Source organism: Nannobrachium achirus, assembly GCF_963921795.1.
Source record: "Nannobrachium achirus genome assembly, chromosome: 1".
NCBI classification, from domain to species: domain Eukaryota; kingdom Metazoa; phylum Chordata; class Actinopteri; order Myctophiformes; family Myctophidae; genus Nannobrachium; species Nannobrachium achirus.
The window spans coordinates 73,543,999-73,571,046 of record NC_137810.1 but is presented as its reverse complement, the minus strand read 5'-3'; the positions used below and the strand labels follow the sequence as shown (position 1 = coordinate 73,571,046).

At 44.9% G+C, this 27,048-nt stretch overlaps 1 protein-coding gene across 1 annotated transcript in view; it reads right to left on the bottom strand.

The window, feature by feature from the left end:
* The window catches only part of LOC308289853 (uncharacterized protein), a gene marked incomplete at both ends in the record, with an annotated part of 100,147 nt that overhangs the window by 16,933 nt on the left and 56,166 nt on the right, over positions 1–27,048 (bottom strand). Inside the window, 4 exons of the mRNA XM_080731622.1 lie at positions 970–1,126; positions 5,215–5,460; positions 7,510–7,664; positions 11,463–11,485. Coding sequence (XP_080587748.1) covers positions 970–1,126; positions 5,215–5,460; positions 7,510–7,664; positions 11,463–11,485 — 581 coding nt within the window. The remainder of the gene's footprint in view (positions 1–969; positions 1,127–5,214; positions 5,461–7,509; positions 7,665–11,462; positions 11,486–27,048) is intronic.

Genomic DNA, 27,048 nt, shown 5'->3' with positions numbered 1-27,048 from the left:
CTATAGGTGTCCTCCATGTAGGTGATGAAGTCACCTATAGGTGTCCTCCATGTAGGTGATGAAGTCACCTATTGGTGTCCTCCATGTAGGTGATGAAGTCACCTATAGGTGTCCTCCATGTAGGTGATGAAGTCACCTAAAGGTGTCCTCCATGTAGGTGATGAAGTCACCTAAAGGTGTCCTCCATCTAGGTGATGAAGTCACCTATAGGTGTCCTCCATGTAGGTGATGAAGTCACCTATCGCGGGGTACCGGCGGAGCTGGCGGCGGGTCTCTCTGCTGGCGGAAAAGGTCCGGAAATTCTGCTTCAGGATAGGCAGAGGCAGGTAGCCAGGTAGCCAGTGGCCATGGCCTTCCAGAACCATCCTCACAGGTGCCTGTCCTGCCTGTATGGACCTGTATAGAGGAAAAGTTGAAGTTGAGTGAAGTAAAAGTTACTTATACTACTTAAACTTATACTACTACTTACTTGTTACTTAAAGCTTATTTTATTTGTATTTATTTTTTATTTTACTGTATAGTAAAGTCTATGATAGAGTCTATGGCATGTTCTGTGTGTCAAATGTTATGCTACTATCATAAAGTGCACGATTTGTGCACGAAACCCTCGGACCATTACTTATTTCCCATCAATACAAAGTTATTCTGAGAGATCACCTTTATCTTTTTGTAGGTGACGCCTCCATTGGCGGGCATGGAGTATAATTGTATGTCGCCGCCACAGCTCTTTGTCACACCTGATGGCGTGGGCAACCATTCGGAGGCTCGGTGCCTGAGCATGTTCCAACTGGGAGTTTGGGAAAAGTAGTTAGAGATGTATCGATACCATTTTTGGCTATTGGGCCATCGCAGATTTGTCTTGGGAAACCAATGTGTGCCAAATGTTATGCTACTATCATAAAGTGCACGATTTGTGCACGAAACCCTCAGACTATATCTTATTTCCCATAACTACAGTATACGCATTACGTTGGTATGTGACGTCTCCATTGGCCTCCGTGGTGATCATCTCGAGGTTGCCGCCACAGCCCCGCTGATCGCTGGGCTTCAACTCCGTCACACCTGATGGCGTGGGAAACCATTCTGAGGAGCAGCGCCCGAGCATGTTCCAACTGGACTGGCCAAACTGTCAAATATTAATTAAGCAAGAGGCAAACATTGTGAAAATGGCAGATCTACATGCTTACAACGCCTCGCAACAATATTTATCTGCGGAAACCGAGTCACATTAAATGTAATACCTACGATTCCTGTCAGGGTGGGGTCCCCAGTTCAAATATGTTTATTTTGGGGGTCACGGCCTAAAAAGGTTTGAGAACCCCTGGTATAGAGCATTAACAAATTCATCCACCAGGGGCATTGACAACTCATTCTTATGACTCCCTATCTCACCAAGCTTTATAAACTATATGTTTTTTAAAGAGAAAACAATTAAAAAATAAAAATAAGCAAATATTCGACTTTGGGGAACAACGTCGAATAGTGACTTTGATATTCGAATATTCGAATATTTGGTGAATGCCCTAAATTATACCATTTTCAGAGTGTACCAATGGGTCCAGTGCAGGTTCCCACTAGCCTGACACTCAGCCTGAATTGACATTTCGTTTCACTCCATTATTCAGTCTGAACTTGCTCTCGTCCAAGGCAATTTCTGGGATGGGCGTTGCCAAAGAGGCAGTCTTCTGCGATTGGTTCACCGTCTGACCATTACAACAGTAGCAAAGCAGATGACGTAGTGTTGTTATGTGGCTGGCTAGTGGCTAGCATGTTGCTTGCTAGTGCTACTTGGCTTGCTAACAAATGAAACAGGCAGAATAGGAGCACTACGAACTAGGAATCAAACACAACATAACATGCCTGCTACTGGTGTTTCATAGCAAGATCGATACGATCGCATATAAGCCTACTGCGACGGGCGATGCGATGAGCGGTACGGTCCGGCGGCGGCGCTTGTTTACTTGGAAACGCACATGAGTTCAGGGAAAACCCCACCCACGCTGCTCACAAGACGCTGATTTACGACGCTGATTCGCCGTACGGATTTTCGAACGAGGAAAGCCTCTTCAATGAGAGCTCTTCTAGACCCCTGAATCGCCAAAACAAAATTGTAAAGGGGTGTGGCTAGCGATTAAGGATCTGGAACTAGGCTAGGGTTCCCACACATTTTCAATGAATTTCCAAAACCTTTCCAGAATATTTAACCCAATTTTCAGGATTATATAACAATCATTCAGCGCAATAACGAGTCTCTTACTCCTGTGTGCAATGCCCAGAGAGAGGTAAGGTAGCAAACATAAAGCATATAATCTTGCAGATCTGCAAGCACTTTGTGAGCTTGTAGATCTGTTTTTTTTTGTCACATTAGTCTGCAATCATGCAGCCCGTTGTGAAAAACAACTAATATGACATATTTTCATGTTATGTTATATGTGATTTATAAAATGCTTTATCAACAAAAGGAATAACTAAAAATAATGCATAGCCACATTCTCCAGGACACTTGATCAATTCACCTTTTCCAGTACTAGGAATTTCATGACCGTACTAGGAATTATGGGGTCCTTGAGTTTGAGAACCACTGATATGATCAAGGAACCAGTAAGACTCCCTAATCACATAGGGCAAAAATGTGTTTTTCCAAAATCTTCCTGATCCATGTTGATGACATGAGTGTAGACATACTGTGTAGCGATTTGCGTGATTTTAGGGCAAAAACTGTAGGAGCAGTGTCCAAAAATGTGTTTTAAAAATCGGCCTGAAGGTGGCGCTAGAAGAGGGCCATGTGAGAAATGAGGGGTGGGGTCTCCGTGTTGCCTTGGTGGACGAATAGGTACCGGGCCCTGCTCTCCCGGACGCTCCTAGCCCGAGTTACGGCATTTTATGTGAGCTGCAGTGGAGGGGGTCCTCCACTGGGGGCGCCACCACTTTTGCATCCGTTCTGGAGCACCAGGAGTGGGTGGTCCCCAGGAATTCCCCGTGAGCAGCCCCGTTGGGGTGGTCATTTGGTCATTTTTGCACATTTGGTCATTTTTTACACCTGGGGGTCCCCCAGGGACCTGGGGGTCCCTGAAGCTCCGGGGGTCCTTGGAGGTTATAGTTTGGCAGGTAAGGAGTGTGTGTGCAAAATTTGGCATGGATGGGGGCAACGGTTGTGGAGATATGAGCAGGGCAAAAGTGTGACGTGTGACGGACGGAGAGACAGACAGACAGACAGCCGGTGGAGGTTTCTGTAGTAAATGCGACCTACGGTCGCAATAAAGAAAACATCCATTAACTAGAAGCACTGCTCTTCCGAGCACAGGTCTCCGCCAGGTCAGGTAGGTTATTGTGGCCTCCTGGTGGCGCTATAATAGGCCAATGTGAAAAGGGTGCCATGTCATCTGCGGCCTGTCATGATTTAAGGCATTTTGTTTAAAAAGATTCATAATAGCAATAATGTCACATGCACGCTGCTCTGAAATGTGTTCACTTGGACCGCGCAGAGGTGCCAAAAGTCGGGGGGACGAAGATTTACAATTTACTTTACAAACATACTTTTTCCACCGCTGGTGTGAAGGACAGTGGTTCTTAAAGAGGGGTCCGGGGACCCCCAGGGGTCCTTGATGGAGTTCCTGGGGGTCCCATAGGCGGACTTTGCCATTTGCCCTAGTGGGGGCAGTCTTGAGCAACATGTCAATTGTCAACCCCTGAGCACATCATTATTTGGAAGCACACCACAGCTCTCAGCCCAACGATGACTGCACGTCTTAATCATAGTATTCATATGATATTGGCGAACACAACACAAGGCATAGAAAAGAAAGATCTCACAACAACATATGGCTGCTCATCCAGACCATGATGTTTACTGTAACAAATAAAACAAATCCAATTTACTGTCTGTGCCAGACTCTGCCACCATTATTCCATATACAATAATACAGCGATCCAACACAGTTATAGACCACTATCAGGCAGGCACACAGCCTACATACACATACAGTATTATTAACATGAGCACACAACTGTCTGAAGCACAGCCTATATATATCAGTACTCACTGAGTGAACCAAATTATGCACAGAGCGCAGCCGTGCACGCACGCACGCACACGCCCACACACACACACACACACACAGTACAGTACAGTAAACAGTATACAGCCGGCTGTACAACTTTGCTGTTAAGTCATCCTCGATGTTCAGAATGGCAAGTGTTGTTGAGCGCAGCCAACATGGAATCCTCCTCATGGCAGAGAAACTCCTCTCTGTGGTAGCAGATCCAATTGGCAGAGTCAGTGCCAACCAGGGCAGGAATTTCATGGAGGCCATGAAGGCCATGGCCGCCGTTGCCCCTCAGTTTGGCCTTGTGCCCCTCAAACCAATGGCATGACCTGAGGCCACAGTGGCCTTAATGCCCCAGCTGACTGTACCACTTTCTCTCTTTCTGGTCAATATGTAGACAGTAGACACCAGTGTCTCTTTCTTGTCATGTAGACACCAGTGTCTCTTTCTTGTCATAGATATCAGCGTCTTTTGTTGAGATTCTGAATTCTTAACTCTCCCGAGTCCCCATGTTTAAACCAATCCGGTGCTGGGCTGAGCATGGATCAGATTGTAAATACCATCATTTATCTATTTCACTGCAGATTAGGTTATCATACCTAACCCTTAAATTCAACACATTTTTTCAATGGACTAAAATCTTGATTTACTTGATGGCCTTCCTGCCCTGGCATTTGGCCTTTGTGCCCTCAAAAAATGGACAACACCAAAGGCCAAGTGGTCTTGCCCCTTAAATGAAGAAATTCCAGGCCTGGTGCCAACTGTAGCATCTTGAACAGATTGGGATAGCTGTCCTTTTTAACTGTCTTTTTAAGATGGTCAAGGTCAAGTGAAACTGTTGTGCTTGACGAGGCAGCCGAGGCTTTCACCAGATCCATCTCTGCTCCAAGCAGGACAGGATGGATTTTCAGTGGCTGTGCATATCTTTCTAGGAGAGGTTCCACTCCGTTCTTGTCACATCTAAACACTGCTGCACATGCCTGTGCAAGTTCTATTGACTCCCCCGTGAACAGTAGCGCTTTGGGGGCCGGACGCGACCGGACGCCACGCACACGGACGGCACCGAACGGTGCACGACCGTGTAAACGCGTGCATACCCCCCCCCCCCCCCCCCCCCCCGCGAGAGCCGCGACAACCCCCCAAAGTAGACGTTATCAGGAAACCCGACAGGGAGGAGGGGGGTGGAGTCACTGGAGTGGTCTGCAGTTGGGCCAGGGGCAGGGGCTGCTGCTGCTTCAGCATCCTCCTCAGTTACAGTCACCGCCGCCACGTCTTTCACCTTGTCCTCGCTGAACTTTTTCTCTGATTCCCACACCGTGCTCCACGTATCAGTGTTTGCCTGCCTCAGAGATTTGAAGTGAGCTTTTAGATTTTCTGCAGCCTGGCAGAGCGTGGAGTTGCTGGACTGCAGGGCCTTGTGTGTAACATGGATCACACACAGCATATCCTCAGATAAAACCAGACATGCAATGAATGACATTCTTGTCATGTGTTCATTTAGGCCAGTGGCATCAACAGCCCATCTCCCTCCCTCATCACTAATGTCTTTTAGGCACCCAGTGATAGCAGAGTAGTGGGTTTTAACTGCATGCACGGCCCTCCACTTACATGCCCATCTCGTCTCACTGGGCTGTACCATTTCCTTTTTTTCATGTGCAGCTGTGATTTCTGGATTTCAATACATTTATGGTGATTTGACGGTTGTGCAAATACAGAGAACAGTTTGTCAATAACGTTCAGGAATGTTTTCACGCTGCGATTGACAGTGCAACACTCTACAAGCACCAGATTTAGTTTGTGTGCCAAGCAGTGAATATAAGCTGCGTAGGGATAGGTCTCTTTGATGCGCTGCTGTACTCCTGACAGGTGCCCCGACATTACAGAGGCACCATCGTAACTCTGTGCAACAATTGGGATGTTTTTGAGACCACCCATCTCCAGTCCTGTGTTTATAGCGTCCACGATCCCAGCCGCATCACGAGATGCTGAACAGTCAAGGAAACACAGAAAACGCTCCTTGATTTCAAGCTGCTCTGTATATCTTAAACAAATCGACAACTGTTCCGTTTTGGAGGACCTGGCCTCGTCTGCCGTAATAGAAAAAATAAAACAGTATCCTGCACAGTTTTTGCAATGTCTGTAAACCAAATTAGCACATATTTCAATTATTTCATTCTGGAATTGTGGACTTGTGTCCACGGAAAGGCAATCAAAGTTTAGACAACAGACAACAGACATCAACCACTTTGCACAAATAAGATCTGTTCTTCTCAACAGTAGCTTTATGACTATCTGATAGTTTAGCTGCAATAGAGCCTGTAGATGCGCTCTTTTTAAAGTTGTCCCATTTAATGATGCAGTTCTTATGGCCTTCAGATATTGCGTGTTTGTCCAGTTTAGAGCCCAGCTTACTCCAGTCACTCACTCCATCCTTACGAAATGAATCCTTGACGCTGCTGTCATTCTGGAACTGCCGGCAGGGAAAACAAAAGACGGCGTCCTTTGCAATAGAATATTCCATCCATGATGGGTGCTTATTGTAATAAATGGTGGAAAAAGATCTTTTGCTTTTTCCAATCATTTTTTGGGGGAATTCAGATAGAACAGGTTGCTTGTCCACCGAAGGCCCCGCGGCCTCATCCACTCTAACTGATGGCCCCGGGCTGGGTGGTGGTTCTGGGGCCTCATCCACTCTTAACTGATGGCCCCGGGCTGGGTGGTGGTTCTGGGGCCTCATCCACTCTAACTGATGGCCCCGGGCTGGGTGGTGGTTCTGGGGCCTCATCCACTCTAACTGATGGCCCCGGGCTGGGTGGTGGTTCTGGGGCCTCATCCACTCTAACTGATGGCCCCGGGCTGGGTGGTGGTTCTGGGGCCTCATCCACTCTAACTGATGGCCCCGGGCTGGGTGGTCATGGACGGATTAACCCCCGCGAGGGCCCCTGGCCGATTTTTTTTTAGGGGCCCCCACCCCCCAAAAAAAAAAAAAAAAAAAAAAAAAATTCAATTTTTTTTTTTTTTTGATTTTTTTTTTTTTGGGGGGGGGGGGGGGGGGGGCGCAGTTCAGGCCAAAGGTGGTACTGCAGCTGGAAAATGCTCTGAGAGCTATTCAAAAATGAGAGGCTCTCTATTCAGGAGGTAATTTAGCCTCAAACCTTTTGAAAAACGTTTTTGGGACATAAACAATATGACATAAATACTTTTTAAATGCATGGTGTATCACCTTTAAGCCATGATGATCATCTGTGGACCAAGAAAGCACCTGTAGACAACAGAGGAGGGGCCCACACATTTGATTTTAGCTTAAAATATACATTTAATTTTTGCAAATTGTCATTGACCACGCAGGCCAGTTCCCCCAAGGGCCCCTGAGAGCCAAGGGCCCCTGGCAACGGCCCCACCGGCCCAATGGTTAATACAGCCCTGTGGGTGGTGGTTCTGGGGCTGCTGCTAGCGGCCGGGCCTGCGGGCCTGGCGGCTCTGCTGGGGCCGCTGGTATCTCGGCAGAATCTGCTGCTATGGTTGGGACCGGCTGCTGTTGGCTGCCGTCGTCAGGCGGCTGCGGCTCCTGTGTTGGCGTTTTACGCTTCAGAAATGGACGGATATCCATGTGTGCTGCTGAATTTGTTTGAGCTATCAGTCACGCTACAGGTACACACCACAGATATAAAAAGATACCTCGTCCACCCACTGCAGTTGATTGGAGCGACCCGTCTCGCCTTAGTGGGCTCAAAAGAGGAAGTGTCGAGGGCAGGCTGCCACTCAAAAACACTACTGGCCAATCACAACGCGTCTTTTCCAGGACTTTTCCATTCAAACCTGCCCACCGACCTTACGCACACAGAAGAATTCCAAGCCTGTCAATCAAAAATGCCCACCAAGGCGAGACGGGTACCAGAGAGCCGGAAGAGGCGTCTACCTTTTTATGTCTGTGGTACACACAGGCAGGGGCGTCACAAGGGGTAGGAAAGTGGGACTGGTGTGACGCCCCTGCACACAGGTTCAGGTAGGAAGAGGGCAGACTCACTTACTTCCGTCTTCCATTCCATCGCACGTGAATGCGAAAAGAAAATCATGTCACATGACATGACTAGGCCTACTCTTAAATTAAATTATTACAAAACAACTAAACATAATAGAATTCATATGTATTTCCCACAATTGTTTTATTTTTATTGATAGTTAAAAAGTGCACGCAAAAAATATATTTTATTGAACATGTATTGTCTAAAGTGCACAAGTCTGCCCGCCTGTCCCCCTGGCCATTTTGAGTGCTCTCCTTTTTTTCATTGGTTGAACAAATGTATTTAATTTAAGGTAGATATTTGTTTTGTAGAAAGCAATATATATTTTTTTCTAAATTAAGAGATGCTTATAAAATTTGGTATTTGTCCTTCTTTGATGTGATGCTATACACTATATACAGACTAATTTAGCTGTGGACCTCCTTGAACCCCCTCAAGGACCCCTGGGGTCCTCGGAACCCCACTTTGAGAACCACTGGCCTTTAAATAAAGACAAAAAGTAGTAGGATGAAAGATTAGACCTGCACACTGCCTCTTGCTAGTTCAAGACAATCATGTATTAGAGCAACATTACAATTTACTGCAATCCCTAACTTTTTGTCTCCACCAGCCGAAAGGCATGGGGAGAGACTCCGTTTTCGACCCTGTCCGTCCGTCCGTGTGTGAGTGTGTGTGTCTGTGCGTCCGTCCATCAGGTTTTACCATATCTCTGGCGCCGTTGGCCTGGTCAAGTGGTCATGGCCAAACTGTGTACACACACTCCCTGGATACCAATTCAGAACCTCTGCCCCACGTTTTTAATGGGCCTGTTCTAGCACCACCATGGGGCAGACTTTTGCAAAACTAACTTTTGCCAGTACTCCGGCAGATTTTGTCCAAAAATATACACAGAAATGGGTAGACAGTAACTCTACAGGCTTTGTGATTACAGAGACATTCTGCATGCACATTCCCACTAGCTCAAGGAACAACCACTCTTTTCACATTGGCCTGTTATAGTGCCACCAGCAGGTCGACTTTTGCCGAACACATTTTTGGATCAAAATGCCTCAAATCATGCATGCAATCATGTCACATTGCCGTTAAAGACCCTTTTCACATTTAGCGGCGCGCCACCAGGACCTACCTGATCTGGTGGAGACCTGTGCTCGGAAGAGCACTGCTTCTAGTTTTTTTCTTTTGTGAATAGGACATTATTTTGACCACTCTGGAGTATAGAGTATGTTATGTTATGTTCCTATGGTCAGGTAGGACACCTACAGGTTGAAGAGGGGTACTGCAGTAACTAAAAACAGAAGGTGATAAATCCATGCTTGAACATGAACGTTAATCTGATTGTATTGAATGTTTCCATTTCCCCAAAAAAGAACATTAAAAACAAAATGTATTAGTAGGACAGTATGAGTCACCAGAAAAAAGGGTGTTTTTGATGACTTTATCCTGGTTAAAATGGAGTTTGAAGTTACAATGGGTGTGTATGGGAACGGGCCCAGACAGCATAATGCATTTCATATTAATCACACAGCTGATTAGACTTAATGAGCTTGACCTGAGGATTTAAAGTACACCACTATAAAGGAAACTGCAAAGATTTGGTTGTATTCAACATTTATTTTTTATAAAAGTAGAAAAAAGGTCCACAGTAAATGGGAATTGTCTGATGGATATAAACATATTTGGTAAAATAATTTGTGACTCTCCCTCTGGCAGAGTCACCTTCCTTTGTTGCAAAGAACAAAAACAAATCACACAACAAATGCTTCACACACAATTAAAATAATGCATAAGTAAAAGCAAAAACATGGCAATAATAATAATAAAAAACAGTAATAGACACTAGGACAGTGCAAATTGATTGTCTATCAAATTATTGCAATCAATGATTTGTGTATTTGGCTTTGGACATTGGAACATATGAGACTTGCCTTTTAGGCTTTGTAAATAAAAGTTGCACAGAACATAAAAAGGTAAATGGTGCATTTATACAGCGCCACCTACTGCTCATCAGGAGCAACTGGGGGTTCAGAGTCTTGACTTAATTATACAAATAAATGACTGACAGTGACTGCGACCAATCATCAACATACATAATGGACTACGTCCAAAAATACAACAACCTCTTAACAGACACAAAGCCCTGAAGACGTCACATGACTCCTTACAGCTAGGGTCTTCAACAGGGGGTCCGGGACCCCCAGGGGGTCCTCAGAGTTACTACAGGGGGTCCTCCAAATCTTTGTGTGATAGAAGCTTTTTTTCTCCTTTTTTATATTAACCTTTTCAAAGCCACGGGGAGCCCCTTAATGTTAAAACCGTACTATATCGCACATCCCAGCAGGGAGTCTCAGCCACGCCGTACTTTCCCGGACTTTGTCATTAAAACCGGAATAAATGATTTTGATCCGAAAATCGGCGATCGTCTAACCTTCCCTAGTCACCACTCGTGCATTGATAGCTCATGCACGGTCTGACATGAAGCAGAGGTGATGTCAGCTCCTTTCCTTCTCCAAGGCTACTCCCAGCCATTTGTTTGCTGTCTGTACCCTGGTGCTCCTACAGCAGCCATGCTAGGGGCTATTTTAGCGAAAATTTTCAGTTCTGCTTTTGAGTCACACATGGATTATTTGCGGGGACATTTACGTGAAGGGATCGCGCACACGAAACGCACGGGGAGATCGATGATCGGCCAAAACCCCCATTCTATCCCAACGGAGAACCAGATAATCACGGTGAGTTTATGACCTGGGTAAAAAAAAAAGAAAAAACAACGGCGCTGTCCAAGAAGGAAGGGCGGCGGGCTCATGTTTATAAACATAATATTATGTCTCAGATCACAATACAATAATAGAAATTTCACGGCTAATCTACCAACCACCATTCTATTTCGGACGGCAAAGTGTTAATCACTTCTTGAACCCTAGCGTACATATTCTGATAACTTTAGCCAAAAATAGCAGATCTACAAGCTCACGGCTATTTTCGGCAAAGAGCTTTGGTGTAGAAGAGAAAAAGAGCAGACTAAGTACAGAGCGAAAGGTCACGTTTATTAAGTGTTGACAGGTCAAGTGGTTAAATATCTGAAAACACAAATTGACATGAAACCAAAATACACTGATGATTGTGCCGTCAAACAATGAAACTATATGGAATCTATGGGTTGTGGGGGTCCCTGCTTCATCTCTCTCTCAACTAAGGGGTCCTTGGCCTGAAAACGTTGAAGACCCCTGCCTTACAGGGTATTGTTTGGACAAGAAATCTTCCAGTGGAAGTTATGCTAAACATAAGCAACAACATCATGTGCAATATAAACATGGAATGCATTTTTAAAGGTGAATGCAGTGACCACTTATCCATTGCATCATATGGGCGGTGGGGTTCATTTGGTGCAGACCTGCGCCTGCATTGTTAAGGCATCTATAGAGACACACGGGAACCTACAAATTCACACCCACAATTAAGACAGTGACACCACTTGGGGTAAGGGAGAACGGTGCACTGCAAGCCAGCCCATAGAAGTCACATTGCAATTCAACTGTAGTTAGCCTACTTTTAAAATAATCCTACATGAACTGAAGACAATATTGAAGTAAAAATATGTTTCCAAATGTATGGACTGTCTTAGTCAACATACCTTCTTGTTTTCTAAATAGATGAAGTGTTTAACATTTAATTTGATACTTGAATGTGTTAGCCATACAGAGCAGAGGGGAGACAGTAGACAGAGAACATGTCTAGAGCACCGCAGTGTGACATTACATTGCTTTGATAATGTAAACATATGTTTTCTCATGCCAATAAAGTTCTTTGAATTGAAATTGAACATTGATTCTATAGAGACACACTGACGCCTACACATTCCAGCCCACGATTGAGACACTGCCACCACTTTGGGTAAGGGAGAACTGTGTACTGCAGCTGCATCCTTATGAGACAGCCCCCCTACCCCCCATTTAGTTTGAGTCATATTTTTGTCATCTGATTTTATTTTAGTTTTAGTCGACTAAAATGTTATTTGGCGGCCATGATGGCATGCCTGATTTTATACTTGGTTGTGTGCTGAAAATAGCAGATCTACAAGCTCACAACCTGTCGCGCTGCGTCACGTTGTGAGCTTGTAGATCGTCTATTTTCAGAGAGCAACACCTGAGAGCAACCAAACATAAAATGACTTGTCTTTTAGTTCTACTGGATCTCTTCTCCACTAATAGTCCCTCCCTGACATTTTACGAAATTGACAATTCTATATTTAGTCTTAGTTTTAGTCATCATAGCTCAGTGTTTGTTTAGCTTTTATTTAGTCAGTGAAAAAAGGAAGTCGACAGACATTTTTCATCATATTTTTAGTTGGTGAAATCACAACTTTAAGTACATTTTGATGCCAATACTTTTGCACTTTTACTTGGAATTCTGGACTTTTACTTTTATCAGAGTATTTCTATGTTGCAGTATTGACTGTACTGTAGACATATAAAATATAAATATATACATAAACTATGTTGCTGTTGGCTGGAAACCTTGGATGTCCAAAATGCTTCCTGTGTTCAAACACACATCCATAACAACCATATTGGTTGATGTCAACTCATCAGAGACATTATCTGTCCTCACAAAGACACACTGAGGAGGAGGAGGAGGAGGAGGAGGAGGAGGAGGAGGGGTTATAAAGCCCAAACCCAGGGTAGAGTGGTTCAGTGAATGTGGACTGGAAGGTGTAAAGATGTTCAAGTGAGTCAGAGGACACCTTATAGAAGGACAGGGTCCCAGCAGCATGGTCTACATGCACTGCTACTCTGGCAGAGGAAACAACAGGGAGGAAAGTCTCCCTACTATTGTGAGAGACCCAGTAACCGCCTCCCCAACAGCGTATACTCCAGGACACATCATTGTCCCCAAGTCCATTAGGACCCTCTCCTCTCCTGCTGATTCCTCTGTAAGCCACTCCTATCTTAACATCTCCACTCGTCTCTACCTCCCAGTAACAGCGTCCAGTCAGACCCTCTGTACACAGAACCTGATGACACTCCTCATCAAATCTGTCCTGATGATCAGGGTATGACTGAAGCTCCTTCCCCTCTGGCCGAGTCACCTTCCTGTTGCTCTCAGACAGACAGAGTGTTCTGCTCGCTGTGTTTGGATCCAGAGTGAGACGATGGAAGTCTGATGACAGAACAAGACAGGAAACATTACAAATATTTAATATTTAAAAAGTATTACAATATTCAGAGAGAGAGAGAGAAAGAGAGAGAGAGAGAGAGAGAGAGAGAGAGAGAGAGACAGAGACAGACAGACAGACATTGGTTTACAGTAACTGAGTACAGTAACTGAGTACACAATAAGTTCATGTTGTGTAGTTAAGGTACTAATACCTGAGTATTTGTATTACTGGATACTTGTGACTTTCACTACATTTCAAAGACACATATTGTACTTTTAACTCCACTACATTTGTAGGAAGAGAAAACATTTATTTATTATGAATTATTATGCCCTGTTTTTAAGTAGAAATTGCTTGTAAGAACGTCTATTTTCATTATGATTGATAGGCTATTAGTGTTGATTTTGTCTAAACTAAAACTATGACGAAAAAAACTTTTTTCACTGTGGAAAACTAAATAAAAACTAAACACACATTTAAGATAATATGGCTAAAACTAAGACTAAATTTACTGACAATTTTGTAAAAATAAATAAAAGTAGACTAAAATGTTAGGGAGGGACTAGTGGAGACGAGATCCAGTAGAACTAAAAGACAAGTCATTTTATGTTTGGTTCAGCTCGGGTGTTGTGCTCTGAAAATAGCAGATCTACCAGTAAGACTCCCTAATGGGGAGATAATTGACCGTCAGGTCACATATATACACCAGGGGCCGTGGAGTGGAGCAGTAGCTTGTAGATCGGCTACCTTAGACTATTTTCCCATATGTTTTTCAAAGCGGCGTGGGGGTCTGCGGGGTCCGCCTGGGTACCCCCTAGATGCCGGCCCCGTTTCTCGCTGGGGGCCCGAGTTACGGCCTTTTTAGCGGGCTGCAGTGGCGGGGGTCCACAGGTAGGTGGTGGGGGTCTGCCGGTAGGTGGTGGGGGTCCGCCGGTAGGTGGCGGGATCTGCCGGTAGGTGGCGGGGGTCTACAGGTAGGTGGCGGGGGTCTACAGGTAGGTGGTGGGGGTCTACAGGTAGGTGGTGGGGGTCTGCCGGTAGGTGGCGGGGTCTGCCGGTAGGTGGTGGGGTCCGCCGGTAGGTGGCGGGGTCTACAGGTAGGTGGTGGGGGTCTACAGGTAGGTGGCGGGGGTCTACAGGTAGGTGGCGGGGGTCTACAGGTAGGTGGCGGGGGTCTACAGGTAGGTGGCGGGGGTCTACAGGTAGGTGGCGGGGTCTACAGGTAGGTGGCGGGGGTCTACAGGTAGGTGGGGGGGGTCTACAGGTAGGTGGTGGGGGTCTGCCGGTAGGTGGCGGGGTCTGCCGGTAGGTGGTGGGGGTCCGCCGGTAGGTGGCGGGGTCTACAGGTAGGTGGCGGGGGTCTACAGGTAGGTGGCGGGGGTCTACAGGTAGGTGGGGGGGGTCTACAGGTAGGTGGCGGGGGTCTACAGGTAGGTGGCGGGGGTCTACAGGTAGGTGGCGGGGGTCTACAGGTAGGTGGGGGGGGTCTACAGGTAGGTGGCGGGGTCTACAGGTAGGTGGCGGGGGTCTACAGGTAGGTGGGGGGGGTCTACAGGTAGGTGGCGGGGTCTACAGGTAGGTGGCGGGGGTCTACAGGTAGGTGGGGGGGTCTACAGGTAGGTGGCGGGGGTCTACAGGTAGGTGGGGGGGGTCTACAGGTAGGTGGGGGGGGTCTACAGGTAGGTGGGGGGGTCTACAGGTAGGTGGGGGTCTACAGGTAGGTGGCGGGGGTCTACAGGTAGGTGGGGGGGGGGGGTCTACAGGTAGGTGGCGGGGGTCTACAGGTAGGTGGGGGGGGTCTACAGGTAGGTGGCGGGGGTCCACAGGTAGGTGGCGGGGTTCTACAGGTAGGTGGGGGGGGTCTACAGGTAGGTGGGGGGGGTCTACAGGTAGGTGGCGGGGGTCTACAGGTAGGTGGGGGGGTCTACAGGTAGGTGGCGGGGGTCTACAGGTAGGTGGTGGGGGTCCACAGGTAGGTGGGGGGGTCCACAGGTAGGTGGGGGGGGGTCTACAGGTAGGTGGGGGGGGTCTACAGGTAGGTGGCGGGGGTCTACAGGTAGGTGGGGGGGGGTCTACAGGTAGGTGGCGGGGGTCTACAGGTAGGTGGCGGAGGTCCACAGGTAGGTGGTGGGGGTCCACAGGTAGGTGGGGGGGGTCCACAGGTAGGTGGGGGGGTCTGCCGGTAGGTGGTGGGGGTCTGCCGGTAGGTGGGGGGGGTCTACAGGTAGGTGGTGGGGGTCTGCCGGTAGGTGGGGGGGGTCTACAGGTAGGTGGTGGGGGTCTGCCGGTAGGTGGGGGGGGTCTACAGGTAGGTGGTGGGGGTCCACAGGTAGGTGGTGGGGGTCCACAGGTAGGTGGCGGGGGTCCGCCGGTAGGTGGTGGGGGTCCACAGGTAGGTGGTGGGGGTCCACAGGTAGGTGGTGGGGGTCTGCCGGTAGGTGGCGCGAGCACTTTTGCATCCGTTCTGGAGCACCAGGAGTTGGTGGTCCCCGGGAATTCCCCGTGAGCAGCCCCGTTGGGGTGGTCATTTGGTCATTTTTGCACTTTTTGGCAGCGGCGCCAGGGGGTCCCTGGAGCTCCGGGGGTCCTGGAGGTTGTGGTTTGGCAGGCAAGGAGTGTGTGTGCAAAGTTTAGCATGGATAGGGGTAGAGATATGAGTAGGGCAAAAGTGTGACGTGACGTGACGTGACGTGACGTGACGTGACGTGACGTGACGTGACGTGACGTGACGTGACAGACTGACTGACAGAAGGACGGACAGACAGCCAGTGGAGCTTTTCATATAGCATATCTACAAGCTCAAAACGTGCTGAGATGCAGCGCGTTTTGAGCTTGCAAATCTGCTATTTGTTTGAAAAGCCAAATTATAGGCTTTAAGTGGTTCTGTGTGTATTTTTTATGTATTTATTTTATTAATCTGAAAAGTAACTATCAACTAACCCTGTCAAATAATTGTAGTGGAGTAAAAAGTACAATATAGGTCTGTAGCCAAATGAAAGGAGGAGACAGTGGCCCTCATTTATCAATGGAGTGTAAAAAACAGTAATTCTTTTTTTCCCAAATTTTGCGTAGGCCAAGTTCAAGTGGCATTTATGAACACTTCCTAAAGACACACCTGGAGTACATTTGATCTCAGCCTTGATAAATGCCCAGGCTGAAATTTAAATAACACGCCCTTAAATATTCTTGAAATGCCCGACTTTACGGCCAGAACAAGCGGAATGCGTCCTAACAACGAAAGGAAAGCTAATAAACTTCCCTTCATGTCCACGTCCCACACAAACCACACACACACACACACACACACACACACACACACACACACACACACACACACACACACACACACACACACACACATAGCATAGAGTGGAGCCTATAAGCCTATCACTTTTACACTATAATTGTTGTGTTCAAAAGTGATTTTCTTTTTCATGAATGTGTTACTAGTTGTCATTACAAACACATCCATGCCTTGGTTGTCCCACACAAGCCACCACAATCTCATAAATAATGTTTTGGGGTGAGCATTCGGCACAAGTGCCAATCAAAGTGACTGCACTGGCCAATCACAGGGCATCTTTTCCAGGACTTGGCAAAACACATAAAAGCATAACATCTGTTAGCAGAGTGTGATGGCTTGTGTGGGACAACGATGACATGGATGTGTTTGTAAGGACAACTAGTACCACATTCATGAAAAATAAAAACACTTTTGACCACAACAAATAGTGTCAAAGTGATAGGCTTATAGGCTCCACTCTATGCTATGACAGCTGCTGGGTTCTGCTGGGGAAACTGGACAACAGGGGAATTATTGCCTAATAGACCCCATGGACGGTCTTTTTGGATCAATATAAGTAGGAAAATTAGCCTAGAAGTGATTTAGGGCGGAGTTGTCCTTTAACACTTTGCCGTCCGAAATAGAATGGTGGTTGGTAGATTAGCCGTGAAATTTCTATTATTGTATTGTGATCTGAGACATAATATTATGTTTATAAACATGAGCCCGCCGCCCTTCCTTCTTGGACAGCGCCGTTGTTTTTTCTTTTTTTTTCCCCCCAGGTCATAAACTCACCGTGATTATCTGGTTCTCCGTTGGGATAGAATGGGGGTTTTGGCCAATCATCGATCTCCCCGTGCGTTTCGCGTGCGCGATCCCTTCACGTAAATGTCCCCGCAAATAATCCATGTGTGACTCAAAAGCAGAACTGAAAATTTTCGCTAGCATAGCCCCTAGCATGGCTGCTGTAGGAGCACCAGGGTACAGACAGCAAACGAATGGCTGGGAGTAGCCTTGGAGAAGGAAAGGAGCTGACGTCACCTCTGCTTCATGTCAGACCGTGCATGAGCTATCAATGCACGAGTGGTGACTAGGGAAGGTTAGACGATCGCCGATTTTCGGATCAAAATCATTTATTACGGTTTTAATGACTAAGTCCGGGAAAGTACGGCGTGGCTGAGACTCCCTGCTGGGATGTGCGATATAGTACGGTTTTAACATTAAGGGGCTCCCCGTGGCTTTGAAAGGGTTAATGACAGATATCCTGGAAACTAAGGCCCCGTACATATGGTAACGCTCTGTAGAGAAAACGGCGAGGTCCCGGGATATTGCCGTTGCGTTTTGCCTTTTTTATCAAGCGTTCATATGAAGCCGAAATGATGTAGTGTCCATGTCACCGAGTGAACGGCAGAAACGCAAGAAGCAACAACGCACGTTAGGCTTTTTCTTTCCTATAAATAGATATTGAATACCCTACTCAAAGTTGTAGTTTGGTGGCTGAGCGGTTAAGGCATTCTGTTTTCGGTCCATGAGCCGCGGGTTCGCGTCCCCGCTTGCCCACCGCAGATGGCTTTTTTTTTTTTTTTTCGGTGATAAAGTTATTATTATTATTATTACATTATTCACATAACTCGATAACGGCGCTGAGTCGGCTCATCGCCTCCGTCATGGATAATAATAATAACCTTATGGACGCAAAAAAAAAGGTCATCTGAATGCAGTGGTTGAAGAATGAATGAGGCTCTAAGCATTGATGGATGAAGGCTGGCTGGTGTTGAGTGATCTCCAGGTGGCATAAATAAATCCACGGCGCCCACGGGGAAGATGGTGCGCTGTGGGCACAGGTGGAGCGTCGGGTTTCATCATTAACTCCAGCATAGTGTACAGTAGCTACTGTATACATTGAGAGACCCCACGGTTATGTTTGGATATAAATGTAACCCAATATCTGTGACGAGTGCAATGCACGTTTGAGTGCTTAAACTATAGCAATCATGTACCGGTATATACAGTATATTTCCCTCACGGGCTAGCCATCTCCCCGGTGGGCCGTGGACCCCCAAATAAATCATCCACAGCGTGCGCTGGGCTGGGCACAGCCAGGTTTGGACCTTCAGGTTTTATCCTTAATAAAGGACTCACGTCACTGTATAAATTGGAGGCTCACAGTCCACGAAAATGTGAGATTACAGCGACGCCGAGCTGGTCCCGAAAATGCTCTTGCATGCGTTCGTATCTCTGCTTGTTCTGAGCCAGATCTGCAATAGACTGTTAGTGTTAAAGCACTTAATGTGGATTGCTTCCATTGCTAGATTTTAATTGCTTGTCATTGTAACTTGGAAATAAAATCAGCGTGCATGTCCATGATGTAGCTGGTTGTATATATATTTTATAAAATGTTATATTTTCACAGGATTATTTATTAGTGTGTTAGAGATATACATTTTCGAGTGGATACATGTGTCCATTGCCTGTCAGATAGTTAGACAATGCTGGCCCGCATGTCTACAATGGAATAAGAGGTGTAAGATGAATCCTACACCACCTCTGAACTTGACGTGAGATCTGATCCTACCCTACGCCAACGTCAAAGTCACGTTGAAATGATGAATGCCGAGCCTTGCCTAAATTTCGGTGTACGCCAAAAGGTTATCTGCACCACGTTGATAAATGAGGGCCAGTGTGTTGTGGGGACATTAAGCAGAATGTGTGGCAGAAGGAGGGTTGAACATTACAGAAGGTGTGTCAGGTAGAGGGAGTGTTTTGTAAACAAGCATCAGCTGGTGTGAAGGACCAGGCCAAGAGCAGAGAAACCTCCTGCATTCACTGGAAGCTCTACTGAAGAGCTTTCAGGACAGCATCCAGGGAGGGAGGGGCCAACAGAGGATAACACACTGTATACAAATACAGACAGACAGACAGACAGACAGACAGACAGACAGACAGACAGACAGATACTCACATCTTGAGAGGAGTTGAGGATTAGGATTAGAATTCCAGAATTCTCCCCCATGTTTCACTCTGTAGGAAGTAGAACAACAATGCATCAATGTCTGACTGTCTAACACAACGTCTCCACTACCTGACACTACAGTGTTTCTGCTACTAGTGAAATGACGGGAATTTGCTAAAATTGTGGGAACTTGCAAAAGAAAAATATGTGTTTTGATTAGAAAAGGTGATTGAAAAGGTGAATCACCCTTTCCTTACTAGGCTACTGTAGTATAACTTTATGAACGTGGCAAAGCTCAGTTTACAAGGAGTGCAATGAATGTTGCATCAAGGTGGATTAATTTAAATTGTCATTATTTGAATTTTAACGGAGCAGATAATATAGACATTATGTTTTATTGAGCAAGGAGAGAGTTTATATCTTCTGTCTTTCACAGAGTCGGTGTGCGCACACGCACGCACGCACGCACGCACGCACGCACGCACACACACACACACACACACAGGAGCACTGTTTTTTCACAGCAGTTTTGCTTCTGTGTGAACAACTGGTGAGGATGACTTTATAAACTTTATGTGGAAAAATGCAGTGGTGGAAAAAGTACATTTTCTACTTAAGTAAAAGTATCAATACTGCATTGTAGAAGTACTCTGTTACAAGTAGCAGTCCATAATTCAAAATTTACTTGAGTAAAAGTACAAAAGTATTGGCATCAAAATCTACTTAAAATACTAAAAGTAAAAGTCCAAAATGTTTGAAAATAGCAGATCTACAAGCTCACAACGTGTCACGATGTGACGCGTTGTGAGCTTGTAGCTTGGCTATTTTCAAATAGCCAAGGTATAAAATAGGGCTAAAGTGGTTTATGTATGTTTTAACATATTATAATTTAGATCAGCAAAGTAACTAGTGTTAATGAAATCTTGCAAGCCCAGCTTATTTTACGTATTTCGCCTGTATATTTTTACTAGCACAATAGACGTTATGCCATTGGAACATGAAACAAGGGAATCACTGCACTAACCAACATGGACACAGTCCAAGTCTACTCACTGCAGAGACTCCAGTCCAGAGAAGTTCTTCAGTCCAGACACCGGCAACACGTTGAAGTTCAAGTCTAATTCTCTCAAATGAGAAGGATTAGATCTGAGAGCTGAGGCCAGAACTTCACAGCTTCTCTCTGACAACCAGCAGTTCATCAGTCTAAATGAGAAATAAAACACACAATGTTTGATTGTCTGCTATAAAATACATTATTCTGAGAACCTGCTTACAACCACCTATTAAAGGACCTGGTCTGGATGGACTGTCTGGGTTTTAGAATAGAAAACCAGACAGAGTAACATGAACTAAATAATCTTTACTTAATCTCGCAACAGACAGGAAACAGCAACATGTTGAAAACAGATGATCCAGCAAAGAGACTGAAAACAGAGTTTCTAAATGGTTAGTTCCAATACTTAATTCTGATTGGCTGGTTTCTGATTAAACCAGTGTCTAAATGACATGATAATCCACACCTTGAATCAGTTTATATCAAACCCAGGTGCATTATTTCTTTCCACAGTGTTGTGAAGCTGAACTAGAGAAGGGAGCGCTTGATTTTCTCTCAAATCCTGCCGTGCGGGGCTTATAAGCTCCACCCACACACATAGGACCGTAACTGAGTGCCTCTGGGCGGGGCTTGTAAAAACACCAAGCGCCCCCCGTATAACCCATTCTGATTGCAACAGGTGTTTCTGCAGCCTGGCCGGGAACTACTTTCTTGTAGCTGGGAACTACTTTCTTGTAGCTGGGAACTACTTTCTTGTAGCTGGGAAATACTTTCTTGTAGCTGGGAACTACTTTCTTGTAGCTGGGAACTACTTTCTTGCAGACCTTGTAGTGAATTATTAGTGAAATAGAACAGTTTTAGTTGGTACATGTCTATGATTTATCATGTTGACATATGTAACGGTTTTAGAAAAGCAAGAAGCCACGCGAGGCATGTGGTTACCTGTATTTTATAACGGCTGAGAGGGTTGGAGACACTCAGCTTCGCTTGTGTCTCACCACGCCTTTCAGACGTTATAAAATACTGGGTAACCACATGCCTCTTGTGGCTTATTGCTTCATTATACACATAAGACCTAACAGGTCAAAGGTCAATTGACAGAGATGGGGACTCGAGTTAAAGACTCGCGACTTCCGGTCACTCGAGTGACGATTTTTTTTCGACTCGGACTCGCCCCTCAAAGACTCGAGACTTGACTCGTGCTCATAAGACTCGTTAAGTTCACAAGTCTTATGAGCGGTGCTTAAAATAAAGATTGTTCACGACGTGAACAATCTTTATTTTAAGCACTATAATGCATGACAAGCACGACAAATATTGCCTTTCCTTCTCCTTTCTTCTTTCTTTCTTCTCTGTTGCGCGGCTGCGCGCCGCTGTGCTGCTGAGTGTTGCGCACGGAGACAGCGGCGACCGCGTAGTTTTTCCCAACGTACTTAAGCGCAACGGTGGGGGCCAGGAGCGCTTCGCTGTGTTCACTTGGACCGCGCACAGCTCAGGGCCGTTGGGAAAACCGCAGTCTGTCTCTTAAAGCGTGGCAGACACAGCCGTCTGGCGTCTGCATGGACCTTTCATCCTAAGATTTAAATATTAAAACGGCGAAATAAAACATATATGTTTAGCTCATCATCAGCTATTTTACTTCAGCTAACCTGGCATTTGTTCAATAATTGTACAAAATGATAGGATTATCTGTGAGAACCTGCTTATCTAACGTCGGGTTTCTCTCCAGAGCGCAGCCTCCTCTCGTAATAATATTAATAATGTTCCACTACCACCAGCTGCAGCTATATAGGTCTAATAGCTGAGCTCATTAACCCCTCGTAAGTTAACTTATTGTTTAAAGCAGTAACGTGAGGTTACCATGCCCAGTAGCCCTACTGTTACACTGCTAGAGGATTATTAAATTGTTTTTTGTATCTGTTGCGCTCGCACGTAGGCTATAGTGCGTCTTTCCAATCTATATCTAGACACCGACGCGCCATGACAAGGTGGATTAATAGCTTGCAACTCTGATTTTTTGGGAGCCTTATAGGCTAAACAATATAAGCCATAGTTGATTTTGAGAGGTTTATAGGCTGAACAATAAACCTACAGTAGCCTAGGCCTAGGCTGTTAGTTCAGTAGCAGCAGTAGGCAGGACAGCTGCTGCATGCAGCCTTTCAGAATAAGATTTAAATATTAAAACGGCGAAATAAAACACATATGTTTAGCTCATCATCAGCTATTCTACTTCAGTTAACGTGGCATTTGTTTAATAATTTGATAAGATAATAGGATTTTCCGTGAGACAGTGCTTTTCTAGCGTCGGGGTTTCACTTTTTTCTCCGGTGGGCTCTTCTCTTCATGATGTCAATTGCACCAGCTGCATCTACTAATTAACCCCACGTAATTATTGTTCAAAGCATTAACGTGAAGTTATGCCAAATATGCCGGTAATGTTACAGTTGTGCTGTCAGGATTCTTCACAGCACTGCAGTAACTTTAAAAAAGAACAAGAGCTTTTAAAAAAGCAGGAGGGGAGTGGAAATGAAAGGGGAAAAAAACTTTATGCTAAAGAAGTAAAAGAAAAGCTTTATTTTGGAATAAAGATTATGTTGAACCACGTTTAATTTTTTTTATTTATATCTTAACTAAAACTGCTATTGAAAATGATGCTGTATCAATGACTAAGTAATGTATCAATCCTGACATACTGTCTGTTTATATTAATACAGTAAAGGAGTGATCATGAATACAATCATGCACTTGCCAATACAATTTAACCCTCTAAGGCCCACGGTTGTAATATTACAACGTTTGTATTTTATCCAAAAAAAGGTTTAAATCATTTTATTTTAGCTCCCCCTACCACCTAAACACCACCATTGGATTCTATTGTTTAGTATTACAATGCCATTGGCCACAATATTTGCATATAATAAATACCCCCCACAGGGGCTGACATTCACACCCGCCACACCTGCTGAAATTCCAGAGTTTTGACGAACAACATCTCACTTTTTCATGGAAGCTATACCTCACAAAAACATAAGTAAAATGCCTGTACTATTTTTTTTGGTGATCATTAGAATGTCTAGAACATGTACATATGTTATTATTGTGAAAAATATCCCCCATATGTAAATTAGAGCATGATTTATGATTTTTGATTTATGGCTATAAAATCTTACAAAAAACATTTTTTTGAAAAAAAACATTACATTTTCCTCTTAACTCATTCCCTGCCAGGCCCGATAGTCCCGAGATTATTCCAATGTCTTTCCCCGCCAGGCCCGATAGTCCCGAGAATTAAAAAAATAAATAAAATAAAAATAAAAAATTCAAAAAAAAATTTTTTTCAAAAAATTTTTTTGACCCCAAAAAATGGAGTAGGCATGATAGCAATCGCGAAATTGCATGTTTAACCCCCATAGCAACCCCATCTTTCAAGCATGGCAGCCATTTTGGCAGCCATCTTTGTTAAACATAGTGGCTGTTATCTCATGAATGCCTGAACGGATTTCCATTCGGATTTTTTTGTTTGAAAGCTGTGAGCAATGTGGACACACGTGGTGCATTATCTAGGCATGGGTGTGCATGATCCGTGCACACCCAATTACATGGAAGTCTATGGAGACGAATGGCAGGTGGGAGTACGGAGGTATGTTAAAATGGCGGTCAATGTGTTAATAGGACTCCTACAACACCATCTGATTTTTTTCAATTTTTTATTTCAAGTATTTCTTAATGCGGGCCTTAGAGGGTTAATTAATATAGTATATTAATTATACGCCGGCAACAAACGTTTACGACAGTGATGTAAAATGTATTCCCAGGTCCAATCCCCACTGAGAGTACACGTCGCTAAGTAGCGATACGTTTTACGGCAGTAACTGCAGTAAAGTGTTATGTTGCTTACTGTCCAGCTCCTATGGTCCAGCTCTGGCGGCTTCTTCAAAAAGAAAAATTGTGATTGCTTCGCAATTCCTATTAAAAACAACATTTGAGTACTTGTCTAGCTCAAGCTGTCTTAGGAAAATGTCAGTACAGATAGCTACAAAGGTCTACAAAAAGGATTTAAGTGTCAAGCAAGCAACTGAAGTGTGGCTGGTTTTGGGATTATTTTATTCATTGGATGATGATCGGACGGCCGGGGACCCTGCTACTATTGGACATAACTGCGTTGCTTCCAAGGAACTTTCACCGAGGAAGGAGAGGCAGGAGGTCTACTTCAGAGCTGTTTTCTGGGGGAAATGGATCCATTATTATTAATCGTGGAACATTTAACAGCCTCCGTAGCGTGATTGTGAGTACATACAGCATGTGTCTTTCCTAATTTAGCCTGCCATGGCTGCTGGCTGCTGCTGTAGCTGTATCTGTGAGTACCGGGTGATCATGATGCGCCATCTAACCTTTTCAGCTGGAGGCTAGATCATTATAAAAAATAATAAAAAAAAGATATATATGTATATAAAGACTCGTAACTCGACTCGGACTCGCCACTTAAAGACTTGAGACTCGACTCGACTCGTCCCCCAGAGACTCGACACTCGACTTCGACTCGCCCCCCAAAGACTCGGCACTCGACTTGACTCGTGACCACGAGACTCGTGGGCATCTCTGTCAATTGATGGACAGTTTAAGACAAGTGAAGCTGATAACTGCTGATGTCACAGACACAGGAAGGACATCTGCTGGAGAAAGAGACGATACAGACCAGTGGTGGAATGGAACTAAGTACATTTACTCAACTTCTGTACTGAAGTACAAGTTTAGTTTACTTTATTTACTTTACTTGATTATGTCAACTTTGTATATTTTATACTTCTACTGCACTACATCTATAGAGGCAAACACTGTAATTTTTACTCATTAATTAGTTGAAAACTTTAGTAACCATTTACTTCAGATCTGATTTAGATTATTGTAATATACATAAACCAGCTATTTTATCACCTATTATACACTTTTTTTTTATTTCGACAAATTTTGAAAACATAATAAGGGGGCATTCTGCATAATGAGTATTTGGTAATAAAGTGTATTTATTACTTTTACTAGTAACAGAGCTACATTGTGATATTACCACTTGGATTGTTTTTACCCTGATACAGACAGACAGTCTTTGAGTGGTTTGAGTGAATTTAGTGAACATGTACATACTGTAGTTACTGTACCTCCTCATTATCCCAGTCAATGTGTGTTACTATGATATCAACATTATTCATGCCACAATATTCATATTATAATCACATGATAAATCACTGATGGAAATAATGATTGTAAATTAATCTCACCGTAGAGTCTCCAGTCTACAATGAGGACTTTTCAGTGCAGCACAGAGTAGACCCAGTAGATCCAGGTCCAGGTGGTTGGAACTTAAGTCCAGGTGTCTCAGATGGGATGGATTAGAACTGAGAGCTGAAGACACAACTTTCATGTGGTCCTGAGTGAAGTCTTCACCAAAGCCAACAAGTCTGTAATTAGAGGTGGTCAATCAGACCACGTTCACACACACACACACACACACACACACACACACACACACACACACACACACACACACACACACACACACGTCAAGTCCATTTATTTATAAAGCAGATTTAAAAACAACCAGGTTGACCAAAGTGCTGTACATCATGAGAACGCAGTAAAAACAAATACAATACAAAGCAAAAACAATCGAAACATGTGTAAACATTTAAAACCTTGTAAGAACAGCTATAAAAACAAAACATTTAAGATATAAAACAATGACAGATAAAAGGCACAGGGAGGGAGGGGTCTAGGGCTCAAATGCTAGGGTGAAGAGGTGTGTTTTAAGTCAGATGGAAGCAGGGCCGGCGCGTATATGCAGGCAAACTAGTCAACTACCTAGAGCGACACTTCTGAGAGGCGCCGAAAATGTGTTGGGGAAAAGACAGAGAGAGAGGGAGAGAGCGAGAGCGAGCGAGCGAGGGAGGGAGGGAGGGAGGGAGAGAGGAAGGGGAAAAAAGAAAAAAGAAAAGAAAAACTGACAGCGGCAGTGTTGGCCAACCCGGTGCATGCAGCTATTAAAAAATGTGCCAATCACTTCACCTGAAGCCGCTTCGGGGGAGGGAGAGGCGCCCACGTAATGCCCAAACAGCTGCCCTGCCCTGGTAAACACACACCCACTCAACCCGCCAAGTCTGAACTCAAGTAAACAGGAAGCACAGACAGGTAGTATAACTAGCAAATGTGTAAAAAAGATGTGTAATAAAGATTATTAGGCTGTGAGTACAAAAAGAGGCGGTGAAGGAGAAAGAATTCCAAAAAACACCATTAAGTCCACCACCGTCAGAGAAGGGCACACAGAGTTAGAGGAATTCATTTACCCAAAACCAGGATGATTATACAAGAGGATTTTCAGAGGCTCATTACAGTAATGCCCGCTGTGTTCATTTCTGAAAGGTAAGGTCTGACTGGCAGCTGCCCATTATTATTTGTTTTATTTGCTGTGGTTGATCAACTTGCTGACTGCTGCTGGCTGCACACAGTTTGTGTGTCATGTGCTTGTGTGTGGTTATAT